We start from the raw sequence: 16386 nt of genomic DNA, 5'->3' as shown, positions 1-16386 counted from the left end.
TCTCTTCATCTTTCAGCCTCTCTTCCTCTACGTGGCGATGCAAGCGGTCCACTCACCGCTGCAGGTTCCCGAGCGCTACTTGACCCCGTACAGCTTCATCAAAGACCACAATCGCAGGCAGTTTGCCGGCATGGCGTCAGCCATGGACGAGGCCGTGGGCAACATCACGTCGTCTCTGCAGCAGGCGGGACTCTGGGACAACACCGTCCTGGTCTTCTCAACAGGTAGGTTTATTTTGTAGATGTTTTTTGAGATGATGAACTATTTATCTTCTGTAGAATATTGTGGCAAATTCTAAAGAGACAGTGTGTAGGATTTGGCGACATCTAGTGGTGAGGTTGCAGATTGCAACCAACTTAGTACCCCTCTGCTCACTCCTCCCGGTAATGTGGTAACGTGAGCCGTTCTCAACAGGTATGGGACGCTGGATAATGAACTATTTATCTTCAAGATGTAAGAAATAGCTGCACATTACTGAAGCAGTGGATCATCTTACTTTATTAGAGTGAACTTCTACCATTTCAGTGGAAACCTACAATGAAAGAACAAAGTTTTATTTACTCATAAACAGGATAATCAGGTGATCGTCTGTGGGAACGCTCGTATATTTTCCACAGCTTTTGTTTTCTGTCTCCCTCTGACTCTTTTATAGCGTGCCAGAATGGAAACCGAATCACTGAGTGCTAAATAAAGAAAAGCAAATTACATTAAAAGCACATTTTGTTTGTGCATCAAAGCCAGTTTATCCAGGGTTGTTGAGAGGTTGAGAGGAGTTCAGGTGACGGTTTATTGAGTTAAAGCACCAGAGGGTTAGATAACACAGTTTATTACACAACACGGTCAAGAGAGAGGCACATGAAACAGATATCTTTACAGGATTCTCAGGGATGGTTACACTCAACTTGTAATACTCTGGATGTCCACTAGAGAGCAGTGGGTTGTTGTATTTGTTCTAAGAGGGTTTTTTTATCAGGATGCAGAGATTTACACAGAAATCACACTTTAACCTCCTCCACTTCCACTTTTTTAGGGGGGTGCAGGGGGTATTTAGGGGGAGATAGCAGGTCAACAGTAGATGTCACATAGAAGTGGTGTACATCATCTGAAAGCTGGAAACCTGAAGATTAATTTGAGATACAGCTCAGCACAGTGTGTCAAATTAATTCATTAAAATACATTGTGAAAGTGTATAAGGGCTTGATTATGGCGATTCCCATGCATAAGTCGTTGCAGCATTTTTTGGGTTGATACCATTTGTTACGCAGATTTGATGCTAAATTTAACCACTTTTTACCACTCAAGAACTGATAAAAATGATCAATAATCCCTCCAAAATACTACATTAAGACACCAAGACCTTGAGGAACACCGTAGAAAAAGCCATGCTGTGATTTGGGATCAAAAACTTTTGACATTTTGGAGATTTCTGCAAGAATTGCATTATTTGGCGATTGGATGGCGAGCACTTCTGTTGTGTAAACTGCTCAGAAACCCCCTTATTGTCAATCTAGCTAGGAAAGCCATCCATCCTCTGAATGCTCTAGGTGTCTAGTTTGTGGCTGTAACGTTTCATGAGGCTGTGATTATCCTAGAGGTCACCACAGGTCATTCTATACAGTGACGTCAATGAAATGTCTACTATGGGGACTTACATCATCACACATGAATACAGTTGGACTCATTGGACATGATTGGTACTGATGGATTCCTTCGGTTTTCTAGTTCTCAGTACTGTTGAACCTTGAAACAAACCCGTCATAAAGACCTCTTGATGAAGAACAGAACATGGCTGAAGACGAGGAGGGCGTGCAGCATCATCTAAACATGCGCCTCCTCTCAGGTTTCCACATGTGGCTCCTCTAATGAATCTCATCTGCAGTAGGTAACTCCTTTGAGGGTTATTTTTAGGGTGTTTTTAAAGGCTAATTAGAAGACAATGCTGTGAAAGTAAAGTTTTTTTAATGCCTGCGGTAGGTGGCCTGTTTCATTGTTCTGCTTCCACACATTTGACTGGAAGCTTTCAGCTCGCCATGTGCCCGGCAGACACCATCGACTCCGCTGATGTGAAGCTACTTCCTGTTTCCTTCTGTGTCGATGTGATGCACTGGTTATGTAATACCTGACCAGGATGTCGTTTTTAAACATATAAACATCCCTTACCGAAAATAGTCTGAGTAAGGTCTACTTATTAGTCATATCTACGATAAAATAAACAATACAATTATAATTAGCTCGCATGTACGAGGTCCAACAGGAAAGAAATGACCTTGAAATTCCTCTATGATGAAACTTTGTGCCTCAGCGGGACATTACTGTAAGCAAATAAAGCGTAGCGAGGTGAAACTGTAAGGGGGGAAGCTGGGAGAGTCGGCCCGCAGAGAGCCAGAGCAGCTTGAAAAGGCATTAAGGAGCTTTTCCAGAACAGTTCGGGAATCGGCACAGACTACTTCCTGGACTCGTATGACACAGGGAGCCCTGCCTGGATGTGATTGGTCAGGTGTGTTTATACTGGACAGGCTTGTTGGGATGATGACAGTCAGTCTAACTGCCTCTGTGTGTGTGTGTGTAGTAGTTAGATGTTATGCAGGAGGAGACAAATGGATGAACATTGCTGTGTTGTTTTAATGCTCTATGGGTGGTTGTGATATATATCTCTGATTGATGAAATATCTCTACATGTATCGGACGGATTTCCATGAACTTTGGTACAGACTGTCAGTCCTTAAAGGGAGATTTGTCAAGTATTTAATACTCTTATCAACATGGGAGTGGACAAATATGCTGCTTTATGCAAATGCATGTATATATTTATTAATGTAAATCAATTAACAACACAAAACAATGACAGATATTGTCCAGAAACCCTCACAGGTACTGCATTTAGCATAAAACAATATGCTCCAATCATAACATGGCAAACTGCAGCCCAACAGGCAACAACAGCTGTCAGTGTGTCAGTGTGCTGACTTGACTATGACTTGCCCCAAACTGCATGTGATTATCATAAAGTGGGCATGTCTGTAAAGGGGAGACTCGTGGGTACCCAGAGAACCCATTTACATTCACTGATCTGGAGGTCAGAGGTCAAGGGACTCCTTTGAAAATGGCCATGACAGTTTTTCCTCGCCAAAATTTAGCGTAAGTTTGGAGCGCTTTTTAACCTCCATCACAATTAGCCACTATGACGTGGTTGGTACCAATGGATTCTTTAGGTTTTATAGTTTCATATGATGCCAGTATCTTCACTCCAACTATAAAACTGAGCCCGCTACAAAAAATTAATTTGTGTTGACACGTTATTATCGCATTAACTTTGGCAGCACTATTTTATACGTAATGAAGTTAATTAATAATAACACGTTAACGCAAATTCGTTTTAACTGCACTAATTTCTTTAACGCATTAACGCAACTTGCGATTTTTAAGTTGTAGCGGGCTCAGTTATAATGAAGCAGAAATGCATAAAGAAATGTATAAAGAAAAGAACGAGTTTATGGTTTCAATCGCTGGTTTCAAGTCTTCTTCAATACAGCATGATGTTCATTTAGTAAATTAGGGGATGCTTTAGGGCAGGGCTACCTTGTTATTGACAGGTCGCTATCACAGCGTTGTCCGGTCTGGGAGTTGTCTGTGTTTCCGTCTTACAACTTTAACCCTAATTATAACATTTTGGTCGTCTATAAACATCTTGTTCAGCGTTTGGTTTCACTTAGCTCCACCCTCTCGTGTCACTTCTGGTTGCAAAAAATCAAGGTGGCGACGACCAAAATACAGAAATCGAGGATTCAAAACGACAGTCCTCAAATCACTCAATCAGTGACGTCACGGTGACTACGTCCACTTCTTATGTACAGTCTATGGACAATATTTCCACTCTGCTCTCCGCTCTTCTTCTTCACTGGAAGTACGTGAAATCTGCGTTGTGTGGAAACATTGCGTTTAAACGTTTTGGTTCCTATGTGAGACGCTAGACTCTTCAGTACACTGAAACCTCCCAGATCTCATCTTTACGTCTTTATCTTCATATTTACTGATTTGAAATCTTTGTGTGGTGTCATTTTGACCCCCAGATAACGGAGGTCAGCCAGGGTTCGGCGGCAGCAACTGGCCGCTGCGAGGGAGGAAGTGGTCGCTGTGGGAAGGAGGGGTCCGGGGAGTCGGATTCGTCGCCAGCCCGCTGCTGAAGAAACCCGGGACCGTCAGCCGCGGACTCATGCACGTCTCCGACTGGCTGCCAACATTTGTTGGCCTGGCGGGAGGGAGCACCGACGGCACGAAGCCACTGGACGGATTCAACATGTGGAACGCCATCAGGTGAGCGTAGCTGTTTTACTGTAAATGTTTCTCTCACATCTGGGACTTTAATTCTTCAGCTGAGAGTGTTTCTGAGGTCAGAGCAGGTCAGAGCTACAGCGGGAGTGATACCAGCTCTGAGCTCTGACAGACGGCCCTCTCTCAGTGCCTCTTTCCGATCCTTCCCCCCATGTGCTCTCCCTCTGTCTCCCTCTGTCTCCCTCCCCCAAACTGCATGTGATTATCATAAAGTGGGCATGTCTGTAAAGGGGAGACTCGTGGGTACCCATAGAACCCATTTTCATTCACACATCTGGAGGTCAGAGGTCAAGGGACCCCTTTGAAAATGGCCATGACAGTTTTTCCTCGACAAAATTTAGCGTAAGTTTGGAGCGTTATTTAACCTCCTTCATGACAAGCTAGTATGACATGGTTGGTACCGGTGGATTCTTTAGGTTTTGTAGTTTCATATGATGTCAGTATCTTCACTTTAGCTTTAAAACCGATCCCACTACAACCTAAAAATCACAAGTTGCGTTAATGTGTTAAAGAAATTAGTGACGTTAAAACAAATTTGTGTTAATGCGTTATTATCGCGTTAACTTTGGCAGCCCTATCTTATACGTAATATACTTAATTATGAGGGCTTATTTTAATACTTGACTAGAACAACTTGACGCACAGTGTTGAGCTGCATCTTAAATTAATCTTCAGGTTCTCAGCTTTCAGATGATGTACACCACTTCTATGTGGCATCTACTGTTGACTTGCTATCTCCCCCTAAAGACCCCCCTAAAAAAGACTAAAACGGGTCTATTGTGGGTCTCAGAGGGTTAAATGTGTTTTGGATAAGAAGCTGATAGTGATTTAATAGATTGATAGTGATGCTGTGAGTGCAGCTGTTGGACCACAGCTGTTCAGGTCCTCCTCACACAGGCTGTCACTGACTCCTGTCTGACTGACACATTATATTTGTAAACTAAATGTGGACACAGTGAAAGGAGGTGAAATTGAGGCCTGCAGCAGAGCCCCAGCAGAAAATCAAGGCTTATCCTGGAACCGCAAACTACTACTCGCAGCCTCCACTTGACTGGATTGGTTGACGCACGTCAGCTGACCGCCGGCTGTGGCCCGTTGCCGTGTGAGCTGCACAACAACGCGGGGCCCAAACTGATGTTTGTTATTTTTGCTGCTTTACATTTTCATTGTTTTTTAATTGGCTCTCCTGGTGCAGAAAGCAGCCGTCTGACAGCTCAGTCCGGTGGAATAAAAACCAAATGAAGGCCCAGAACAGTAGGCAGGCAGGGGAGAGTTATTTTAGTTGTGTTATCAGACACTGTGGTCAGTGAGAGCAGTGTGTTTTCTCTGTGGTGGAGTGTGGTCAGAGCATATGACTGCCTGGTGAACAGCGGCCAGATGGTTTAGATTTCCAGATCCCGGAGGGTTTTACAGTGCATGCGTCAGACATGCTGCTATGTGTGTGTGTGTGTTGCTTGTGTATCCATATGTTTAACACACTGCTTTCTATCTTACAGCAACGGCTTCGCCTCACCCAGACTGGAGCTGCTGCACAACATCGACCCTCTGTATATTGACTCCCGCCTTGCAGTTTGTAAGTTCACATGTTTCACTGTTCATAAACAGTCTCTCTGTCTACACTGTGATTTATATTCATCACAAGTATGTATGCTCCCACACAGACGTGGTACAGAGAGAATGCTTTTGAATTTTGAAATATGATCTTGTGAAATACAAATATTGGCGGACACACTTTACTGCCAACAGGCTGAGATCATCTCACTTCTTTTAGTTTGCATCCAGTTTATTTTATACCAGTGCAGCTACAACATCCTGAAGCAAATGGAAATGAGGTGATGAAGTGGGGTTACTTCTCCATAGTCAGTGTATTACCGACAGTAGATGGAGTTTGGAGAAAGACAGGAGTACCAGCACGGGAGCAAAGTAACGTACTGCTGTGGACGGAGGCAGCAGCAAAATAGATTTTAGACACCTAAAAACATCAATATCAGTTTAAGCAAAGAGACGAAACTCCACTGTTTTTTGACAACAGCCACTGCCGCCATTTTGGACTGAAAGCGCGTATTATGTTTGTAATATTTTATTGTTCAACACAGGCCATTTCGATAGAATATGACAATAGAATAGAGACAATTTAGTTTTACTTTTGTGCGGACGTTTTACCGGCATCCGGTAGTCGCTTTTAGTCCATTATGGCGGAAGTGTAGCTCTGCTGCTCAGCGTTGATGTTGCAATGGAATGACTATGGCAATATACGTTTTTTGGTATAAATGTACGCTATATTTAGAATATTTTGTCCGGTTTCATTGCCGTGAGACAGCTATACAGTGTTTCTGACGGGGGAACTGAAGCCTCCCCAAAGCCACCAGACTCCATTGGATAATGGCAGTTGCTGGTCTACTCTGGTTCGTTTGTGTTATTGGGGGACTTTGGTGAATCCGACCTAACCCTTTAAAACACCAAAGTCACACAATAAGACAAACTAACTAACATTTCAAGGCGGTGGTAGACCAGCAACTCCTGTGTTCTGCGAGGTAAAATTACAGTTTTTGTCAATGGAGTCTGGTGGCTTTGGTGAGAGCATAGCTGCTAACAGCTTCAGTTCCCCGTCGGAAAGGGCTGTCTGACAGCGAGGTAAAGCGTACACTTAAAACTGATGTTGATATTTTTAGGTGTCTAAACTACCTTTTGCTGCTGCCCCCGTCCACAGCAGTACATTGCTTTGCTCCCGTGCTGGTACTCCTGTCTGTTTCTCCAAACTATGGAGAAGTATCTCAGACAATCCCACTTCAAAACACCCAAACTCTCCCTTTAATATCCCTGTAAATCATCTGTTGACCTCTCACCTGGTTGGGAACCGCTGGTTTCAACTCATGCATTGATTCTTTATCTATAAATCCTGTGCAGGGTCACGAGGGGAGTTGGAGGGGAGGCGAGGTACTCACTGCTGGAGCTGGACCGGTCACCAGTCTGTCACACGGCTGACAAATATAGACGGAGCCATTCGCTCCTACATGCAATTTAGTTAATAGTTAGTTAACCTGACCTGCATGTCTTTGGACTGTGGAGCCATTATTCAGGTGCCAGCGACAACAATCTGATAAATCACGCTGAGGTGATGGAAACCTCATGTGACCTCTCCTCCTCTCTGTGTTCAGGATATCTATCTAAGTGTGTTCCCTTCGTCTCTAATGTTGTAATTCTACTGTTTTCTCTCTCTCTTCCCATCGCGGCCAACAAGTATCAAGAGGCTCATTGTTTGAGCCGGTATATTCACAAATACACCAGACGTCGTGAATCCAATTAAGTCAAGTCAAAGCAGACCGGGGCCTCAGAATAGCACAGCGTTACATAACACCGGACTAAAACTCACATTAGAAATCCACCTTGTGTTTATTGTGAGTGAAGTTGAAATTTGTTTGAGTGGATTAAGAGTTTATGAGGAGGTGAGTCTCACATGGTGTCTGGATTATTATCGGTGGATGTTGGTAGCTTTATGAAACGTATATTATTCCAGCCCACGAAGGTAATATTTTATAAATATTAGCTATCTCTAATTAAACTAGAACATTTTCCACTTGTGTACAAATGTTATCTGAATTGTTTTTTGCACCTCATAAAATGGTATTTGTTATTCTGATAACTCAAGGTTGAAACTGTAATCGGTCAGCGTTTGAGGTTCAGGGTGTGTGTGCGCTTACAGTTTAAACTCTGTGATTGTAGGGAGGTTTCCAGGAAATGGGTCACGTGACTGCCTCTTTCTTTGGGCTGTCAGACACCGTGGAGTGGAGCGGAGTGGTCTCATTCTTGTCTAAACCACTTAATATTAGGTGGTCCTGGTCTGAGGCCTCTATTTCTGACTCTGTGGAGAACGCTGCACCTTTAGTTACACATTCAGAAATAGTAGAGGTAAAGGAGGAGGACATTTTTGTGCTGAAATGTTTCACAGATGTGCACATAATGGGCACATAATGGGTCTTGAATGAGAATAGATGCATACTGTTTCATTCTTCTTTGAAAAGTACAGTTCTTCTCTTCTGGCATGTAGTTGGGTATGGGGCGGCTGTACCTCAGTTGGTAGAGCGGGTCGTCCTTTCAACGCAAGGTTGGCGGTATGATCCCCGGCTCCTACTGTCTGCACGTCGAAGTGTCCTTAAGTGAGACACTGAACCCCAAGTTTGCTTTACAGTAGCCCGCTGCTCCTAATGCTTAGGATGGGTTAAATGCAAAGGTCTCCAGCTGCCATCTGCCATCTTCATTTGGAGCCAGAGTCTGCGCAGTAGAGATTGGGCGGTGGAGCTGTGGTATTGAGGTCCCGCCCACACACCTGCCCGAGCCAATCACTTGTTAGCGTGAGCCACCTAGCTGCTACGTTAGCACCATGGTAGCTGTTTAGAAAGTAAACTAACCATAATATCTCTATAACTACATTCATGATCAAATTGACACATGTTCTATTACACAGACTTTTGACGATTAAGGAAAGTTAAAGTTACATCTCCTCTCTCGTACAATTCCCGAGCCTCCGGCTGCGACTATACTTCACTCAGCGCAGCTGTCAATCATGACGTCTGATCCCCTTTTTATAGCATCAAATAACTAATTAAAACCAAACTTATCAGAAAAATTAACACTTGAACAAACATCAGCGTGATAAGAACTACCTAATATGACAGAAATCATCTTTGGGAAGAATTTATTTGACGTGAACTTTGACTTTTTAGTTTGGCCCATGTCCCATCTGCTAACATGGAGGGGGTGGGCTTTATGACCTATACTGCAGCCAGACACCAGGGGGCGATCCAGATGTTTTGGCTTCACTTTTGGGGAGCTGTCATGTCCTCCATCTTTATATACAGTCTATGCTCTGAACTAGTATTGTTTAGTTTGACTAGTTAAAGTCACCGGCCAACCATTACAGAGATCTGGGTCCAGTTTCAGCTTCAAACACAACTGGTAGCGCTGTAAGCTCCCTTTTAGCTCTGTTTTGGTCTCCACCAACAAAAATATCTAGATCCTTCTCCGTTAAATGCTCCATTATGTTCTGTTGGTCTGCTGTTTGGTAGCGTACAGTCGGGTTTGTTGCTTGTTGTTGGTTGTCTGCTGCAACTGGAAACAACTTTGATAGAAGCGGTGAGACCAAAACAATAAAGTTGTGGGCCGTAAAAACAAAAGAATGAGCTGAAAGGTGCTAAAACGCTCCGTAAAGCTGAGATAATTCCCTGTGGGTTTGTTACTACAAACAACACCTTTTGACATCTCATCTCTCATCTAAAAAGTAAAGAACTACTGGGAAAACACCCAAGTAGCTTGTTTAAATGAATACGTTTATTTATAGCCCTTATTTATCACTGATTTATCACATTTTAGACGCGGCTGTTTATACAGCTCTAAGCCAGCGGAGCTCAAATTATCCTCAACCTTTACTGTTGGTCATTAGCATCTAAATCATTCTGATGATAAGAAACCCCAGTGAAGAACAACGCTGCTGCTTCACAAGTGTTTTATGTTTGAGTCTTTTATCGTCCACCACCACAGTGACAACCAGCTCCTCCTGATGCATTCCAGGCTCCTCTCTTCCTGTTAACCGGCCTCACTTTGAGACCTACTCCACATTTCTTCTTTTGGTTTCTCTATTTAGCTCATGAAAGAGCTTTGTCCCCCTTCTTACATACTTTCTCCCTTTCAAGTCGCTTTTCAAAAATCCCCCTTCTCTTTGCTCTCGCTCTGTGTGAGAAGAGGGATCCCGACTAAGTGGGTCACAGAGGGGTCCCTGAACTTCTCGCGGAGAAACCCTGGACTTGGCCCAAGCCTTAAATCACCCCCAAATTTCCCCTCCATACTCTCTCAGGGTCTCTTCCCACTCACCCCCTTCGCCTCCCTCCTCTTTTCTTGTGGATTCTCCTGCTGTGGATCCAGATGAGCAAGGCCCCGCTTTGAGGCGCTGAATGTAAGAAATGGGGCAGTGGTAGCGTCGGGGTTTGAGGCCCCTTTCCTTAAAGAAGCAAGAGCTAGAAATTAAATCTAACCACCTGCTTACATAACAGCTTTAACACCTTGATCTGGCTCAATGTCAATACTGTAGTTTGCCCTTCCTAAAAGAGCTCTACAAGTCTGGTTGTTTACACAAATCTGGTTTGGTTTTGAGGGATCGCCCAGCGTTGAGCAACCCGGCCTAATGCATGTGAGAACAATTAAGAGACCCACATGGCATTTTGTGCAATGATCAGTGAAGGAATCAATGTCAGAGCTTTTATCATGTGGCTGCAAAAAACGCTGAGATCGGAAATGTTTTAATTCTCCAGTCATGTCGCTGTGGTCGAGTCGACTCTGTAAAAACCAGCTCCGATGGGAACGTTGGCTTTGTGTGGGAGGGGGATTCGTCTATATGCAAAGAATGTGAGTTTGAACACTTGTTTTTGACAGGGCGGCGGAATTACTGTCTAATCAGGAGCACGTTGTCCGGGTCAAACTCTCAAGGCCACTCACTGTTTTTTAGAAAGGTGTGCTCACTTCTGGGAGAGATTTTCCATTAGAGCAGAAATAGCTCGTGGCAGGAGGCTGCAGGAATGTCAGAACAAAGATAGATTATGTCAGAGTTGCGAAAAAGTTCCTTTAATGTTCATGAAATTTGGTGGGAACATTGTTCTCATCTGTAGACCCCTTTTCTGTTAGTAAACACGATGACGTATTTTGTGGGCGGAGCGTTAAGTGGAGGTTAACACGTTGGTTAACGCTGGCTAGCAAGTATTGTTGGCTTGTTTTTTTTTAAACTAATACTAGTTTCTCTCAATATGTACTGCCACTCACTCTCCAGGATCACGAGCGTTAGTTGAGAAAGTTAACATTTGTTGGGCTAATTTTCTGTAGCATGGTGGAATTAGCAAGCGTTCATTTTCCTTTTACCAACCCATGTTTGAGGACTTTAGGATGCACAAAAACTTAGCCTTTGAATGCATTTTTGACGTCCTTGGTATACTCCTTAGCCCAAGTGAAGGAGTTCAAGTACCTCGGGGTCTTGTTCGCGAATGAGGGGACTATGGAGCGTGAGATTGGTCGGAGAATCGGAGCAGCGGGGGCGGTATTGCATTCGCTTTACCGCACCGTTGTGACGAAAAGAGAGCTGAGCCGGAAGGCAAAGCCCTCGATCTACCGGTCAATCTTCGTTCCTACTCTCACCTATGGTCATGAGGGTTGGGTCATGACTGAAAGAACGAGATCGCGGGTACAAGCGGCCGAAATGGGTTTCCTCAGGAGGGTGGCTGGCGTCTCCCTTAGAGATAGGGTGAGAAGCTCAGTCATCCGTGAGGGACTCGGAGTAGAGCCGCTGCTCCTTTGAGTCGAAAGGAGCCAGTTGAGGTGGTTCGGGCATCTAGTAAGGATGCCCCCTGGGCGCCTCCCTTGGGAGGTGTTCCAGGCACAACCAGCTGGGTGGAGACCACGGGGAAGACCCAGGACTAGGTGGAGAGATTATATCTCCACTCTGGCCTAGGAACGCCTCGGGATCCCCCAGTCAGAGCTGGTTAATGTGGCCCGGGAAAGGGAATTTTGGGGTCCCCTGCTGAAGCTGTTGCCCCCGCGACCCGATCTCGGATAAGCGGTTGAAGATGGATGGATGGATGGTATACTCGAACACTCAAGAAACTTGGCGCATACAACAAAACCTGTGAACGTTGCGAGAATTTACAGCAATTGGGTTCATGCGTTTTTAGCGGGCTCGATAGCGCCCCCGTGGAAGGTCTTAGTTGGAACATAGTTGCTCTGATATTCACAAAATTTGGTACCCACATTACTCTCATCATTTCAAACATATTTCCCGTTGGCTCTCATTAGCTCCACCCAACAGGAAGTCAGCTATTTGAATATTGTGTGTTTTTTGGGGACGTAAATGCACAGCCACGTCAACCAGCGTCCCAGTAACCCCAACGTGCAACAAGGGGTGAGGGCCCGTTCATCGCTGCTTGCAGATTTAATTTGCTTTTGCCTTTTGAAGCTGTTAAAATGATGCCAGTTGGTAACTGTGACCATTGTTCCACGTTTGCTTTCTCACATCTGCCCAACTGCAGTAATGTAAGAAGTAGTTCATTGTGCTTGGCAGAAATGATCCGGCTGGTGCTGAGTTGACCACATTACCGCCATATTTGTCAAATTCCTCCAGCCCTAAAAGTTCCACGTGTTTGAGTGAAATTAATACATACAACAATTTCTGTTCTTAAAGGGGAGGATTGTTTTGAAGTTCCTGCTGTTGGTTTTACAGCACAAAAAGAGGGCTTTCTTTTATTGGTATGTTTATTTTGACACCTTCACTTGATTCCCAGGTATGCACTGACATTAGGTGCCTACTGGTATGGTTTACATAGACACCACAGAGGACGTTTTGTACCCGCTGGTAGTTTAATATTGTCTTAATCAGCGGTTTCTCCTTTTAGAGGTATTTTTAAAGATGGATGACCTCCATGATCAGCTCTGTCCTCTCCGCTCTCTGCAGGTCCTGGCGCCGGGCGCAAGTTAACTTTGGCTCAGATGGTCAGCGGAGACTCCTGGCCCAACTCTGGCTTCAATGTGTCCATTCACGCCGCCATTCGATCCTCAAACTGGAAGCTGCTGACTGGCTACCCGGGTCAGTATCTTCTATCAGCCCGTAATGACATGTTTAGTCTGAGTGGGGAGCGGGAAATCAAACCCACTTGTGCACAGAATCACTGCTTATCTCTGCTAATCAGTGGAGGAAGAAGTACTCAGATCCTTCACTTAAAGGCCCAGTGTGTAGCATTTAGTTTATAATATTAACAAGTATGTTTTCTTTAGTGTATAATCACTCACGTTTTCAGGTTTCTACGTCTGTAGAACACGTTACACGCTTGGCACATGGGAAAAGTTTCAGTTGGTTGCCTCCCATCTACCTCACCGCTAGATGTTGCCAAATCCTACACACTGTACCTTTAGGTCTCATTTTTTTAGGTTACAACCTGTTCACACATTGGCAATAAAAAACTGTTAAAGTGACTCTATGTAAGAATCAGAAATTGCTTGTTAACAGCGACACCTGTGGCCGCTAAGTCAACGAAAGTCAGCGTCCTGTTGCTCACGCTTGTACTTGTGCTCGCTCTACATAGACATGAACGAGCATCGCTCAAAACAGTGCGGCGCCACACGTCAGCTAAAACCACAATATATGTAAGAAGTTACAAATAGTCCCTTTAAGTTAAGTACCTCAAAATTGTACTCAACTACAGTTTTTGTGTAAATGTACTTTGCACCACTGCTGCTAACGTCCTTCATCTTCCTCCAGGTTGTGACCTTTGGTTCCCGCGGCCCGGCCACACCACCTCTGAGAAGATGGAGCCTCTGAAGTCCGTGATTCTGTTTGACATAGAGAAGGACCCAGAGGAGAGGGATGAAATATCCGCTCTCTTCCCCACAGTAGTAGAGTATCTCCTCGGGAGGCTCCAGGAGTACCAGAAATCTGCTGTGCCGATAATCTTCCCCGATGAAGACCCCAAATGTGACCCGGGCCCCGGTGGAGCCTGGGGAATCTGGGCTTAGACGGCAATGACATGATGAAGGTGGTAGCACCTTGTTTACTGTGAATTACATCAGCAGGAATCTAATCTGTAGATATTTTTACTCTATGATGATCAAATTTTAATGCACATTCATCACACATTCATCACGCTTTTTCACTTTTATTTTAATATGTGACCAATTAGATTCTTTACTTTTCCAGCGACCAGTGGAGTCATTAACTGACTGATGCTGCCGTTATTATTGATCTGGGTGTCCCAGCTCTGAGAGGCTTCCTGAAGCGATTACGTAAACGCTGTCAGCTACACATGTTGCTGATTTGTAAAGACTATACCTCCCTGCTGTTTCAGGTATTTGCACTTCATTTATCTACTGTTGAGAAGCTGCAGGCGACATGGATGTGTCAAACACAAAGGCTGTTTTTAGACCTGAGAGAAATATTCCACCAACCAAACGTCAGATAGATGGATGGATAGATAAACTTTATTATCTGTCACAAAGCAAGAAGAAATTCACCTTTTACAGGGCTCAACATCAGACAAACACATTTAAATCACATTTAAAAACACACACCAGCCCGTTCTCATTCCAGGGCGTCAAATACCGACGCTTTGTCACAGCTGTCAGCGTTTGTTACCGTCACACAAAGCACCCTTTATCGCCGTTATAAGATGCACCAAGCTTTCTATTAGCTATAATGTAAACCCATCAGGGGCAACAGTAAATGCTCAGGGAAAGTGCTCTGGTGACGTAGTTTAAAGAGTGAAAGAGACACACTTGAGGTGGATGGGTCCAACAAACACAAGGCTTTCGTCGAGGACACCGCTATTTGTGTCCCGTGTGTTCAGTTTCACTTTCACTTTACAATCTGCTGTTAGTTTGTGTCCCGTTTTCACAACATCAAGTCACATTTTCACTGTACAAATGCAGTAGTTTTAAGCTCAACCATGTTGTTTTTTCCTAAACCTAACTCAGAGTAATGTACAAGGTAATGAGGCCACACATGCTGAGCAAAAAAAAAGCTAAAATGAAAGTGAATATTGTACTTAAATACGGCAGGTTGCTAGGAACACGATTCCAATTGAAGGATAATGTTGCTACGTATCTGCTGGATGTGTAAATAATGTGACACAATATAATGTCAATGTTGTGTTTACATCTTGTTGCATTGCCCTAAATGGCCAAAATGTCATATTCCAGGTTTAAATTTTGTTTTTAAAATGCTTTAAATTAACGGTGCTCAACTTTTTTTGATTGTTTTTAAATTTTGTACACCAATATTTGTAAGTGCCTACTGGTCGAAGCTTAGCATGTGTTACCAAATGTATGTGTTTTATTAAAAAAATGCATAATAAAGAGGCAAAAATGCAGTGAAATGGTTCTGGATGCTAATCTTCAGCTCATTACAAGTGCTTTTTTTTAAGCTTACTCGTTTCCCTTCCAGTTGCCTTCAAGTTAACATGTAGGTGCTAAACGGGTTAGCAGCGTATTTCTGTTTAGAGGTTGAAAATGTGAAGAATTTCTTGTGCATTTCACGTATCCGTTATGTTATGACTTCAGCAATAACTCCCACATACCAGTCATTCATGAATGTACAGTTCTCAAGGAGGTGATTTAGGTAGAGTTACGGTGATATATATATATCTTCTGGGTTGCATTTTGTCACCACATCATAGAAAACAAACCTGCTAAAGAATAAAAATCAGGGATCATTTGCATGTTTGGAATCTGCACGGGAGAAACTAATTTCCTTACTTTGACCTTTTGGCCTCTCTGTGATTGACCTCCCACCGGCAGCAGCATGCACACTACCACAGGAAATGCTCCCTGCAGAGAGTGGGCAGCCCGGTCCTAATGCGGGCTGTGACCTTTAACCTGCAGATGTGAATTGATTGGCAGCTGAGCGAGGCAAACAACAATGCTGGTTACTGTGGAAAACAGTAGAGCTGGATGGAGTCAGATGTCACCGACTCTTGTTTCCTTTATAAATGTGTTTCAATTGCTAGATCACCGTAAAAGCCAAAGCTGTGTTGTTGGTTTTAATGTTGTAGTTTGGCTAGCGTTAACCCACTGGCTAACTGGCTAGATTGATACCACTCTCTTGTCTACAGCACGCAAACGCCTCATTTCCACATAACTCTGTGTACGTATGCAAGTCAACCAGAAGTTCATTCATTCTTATGGGAACCTTCGTGATAAATCATTTTAAATTTTCATTTTATTTTTTTTGACAATTAAATCTCAACCCAAGTCCATTGCCTAGCTTTTTCCAGAGCTTTCAACTGTACCACATGGTCTTCCTCAATGGATGGAGTCTTTGTTCAGTTGTCTTTGAGATCGATCTGTTTACATGCGAGTGCAGCTGCTGTTTTGATTTTCATTTCAATCATTCATTTCACTTTTAGGGACCTAAAATCATCCTTAAAATCTGTCCTGTGATGAAGACTGTGTGATATGGTTGAAAGCTCTGAAAAAAGCCAGTAAGTGGACCTGGAGTTGGGATTCTTTTGTTGTGAAACAAAGCCCAAA

General features: G+C 43.7%; 1 protein-coding gene across 1 annotated transcript; it reads left to right on the top strand.

The window, feature by feature from the left end:
• The first annotated feature begins 37 nt into the window (after positions 1 to 37).
• LOC119478569 (arylsulfatase B-like) lies at positions 38 to 13938 on the top strand. The gene is made up of 6 exons (XM_037753402.1): positions 38 to 224; positions 2351 to 2497; positions 4071 to 4314; positions 5829 to 5905; positions 12821 to 12952; positions 13625 to 13938. The coding sequence occupies exons 1-6, from the start codon at positions 38 to 40 to the stop codon at positions 13876 to 13878; spliced, it is 1041 nt and encodes a 346-aa protein (XP_037609330.1). The 3' UTR covers positions 13879 to 13938.
• The last annotated feature ends 2448 nt before the right edge of the window (positions 13939 to 16386 follow it).

Source organism: Sebastes umbrosus, chromosome 19 (genome assembly GCF_015220745.1).
Source record: "Sebastes umbrosus isolate fSebUmb1 chromosome 19, fSebUmb1.pri, whole genome shotgun sequence".
Classification (NCBI taxonomy): domain Eukaryota; kingdom Metazoa; phylum Chordata; class Actinopteri; order Perciformes; family Sebastidae; genus Sebastes; species Sebastes umbrosus.
Note: the sequence above shows the minus strand (reverse complement) of the source record. Positions and strands in the feature narration are given on the sequence as shown.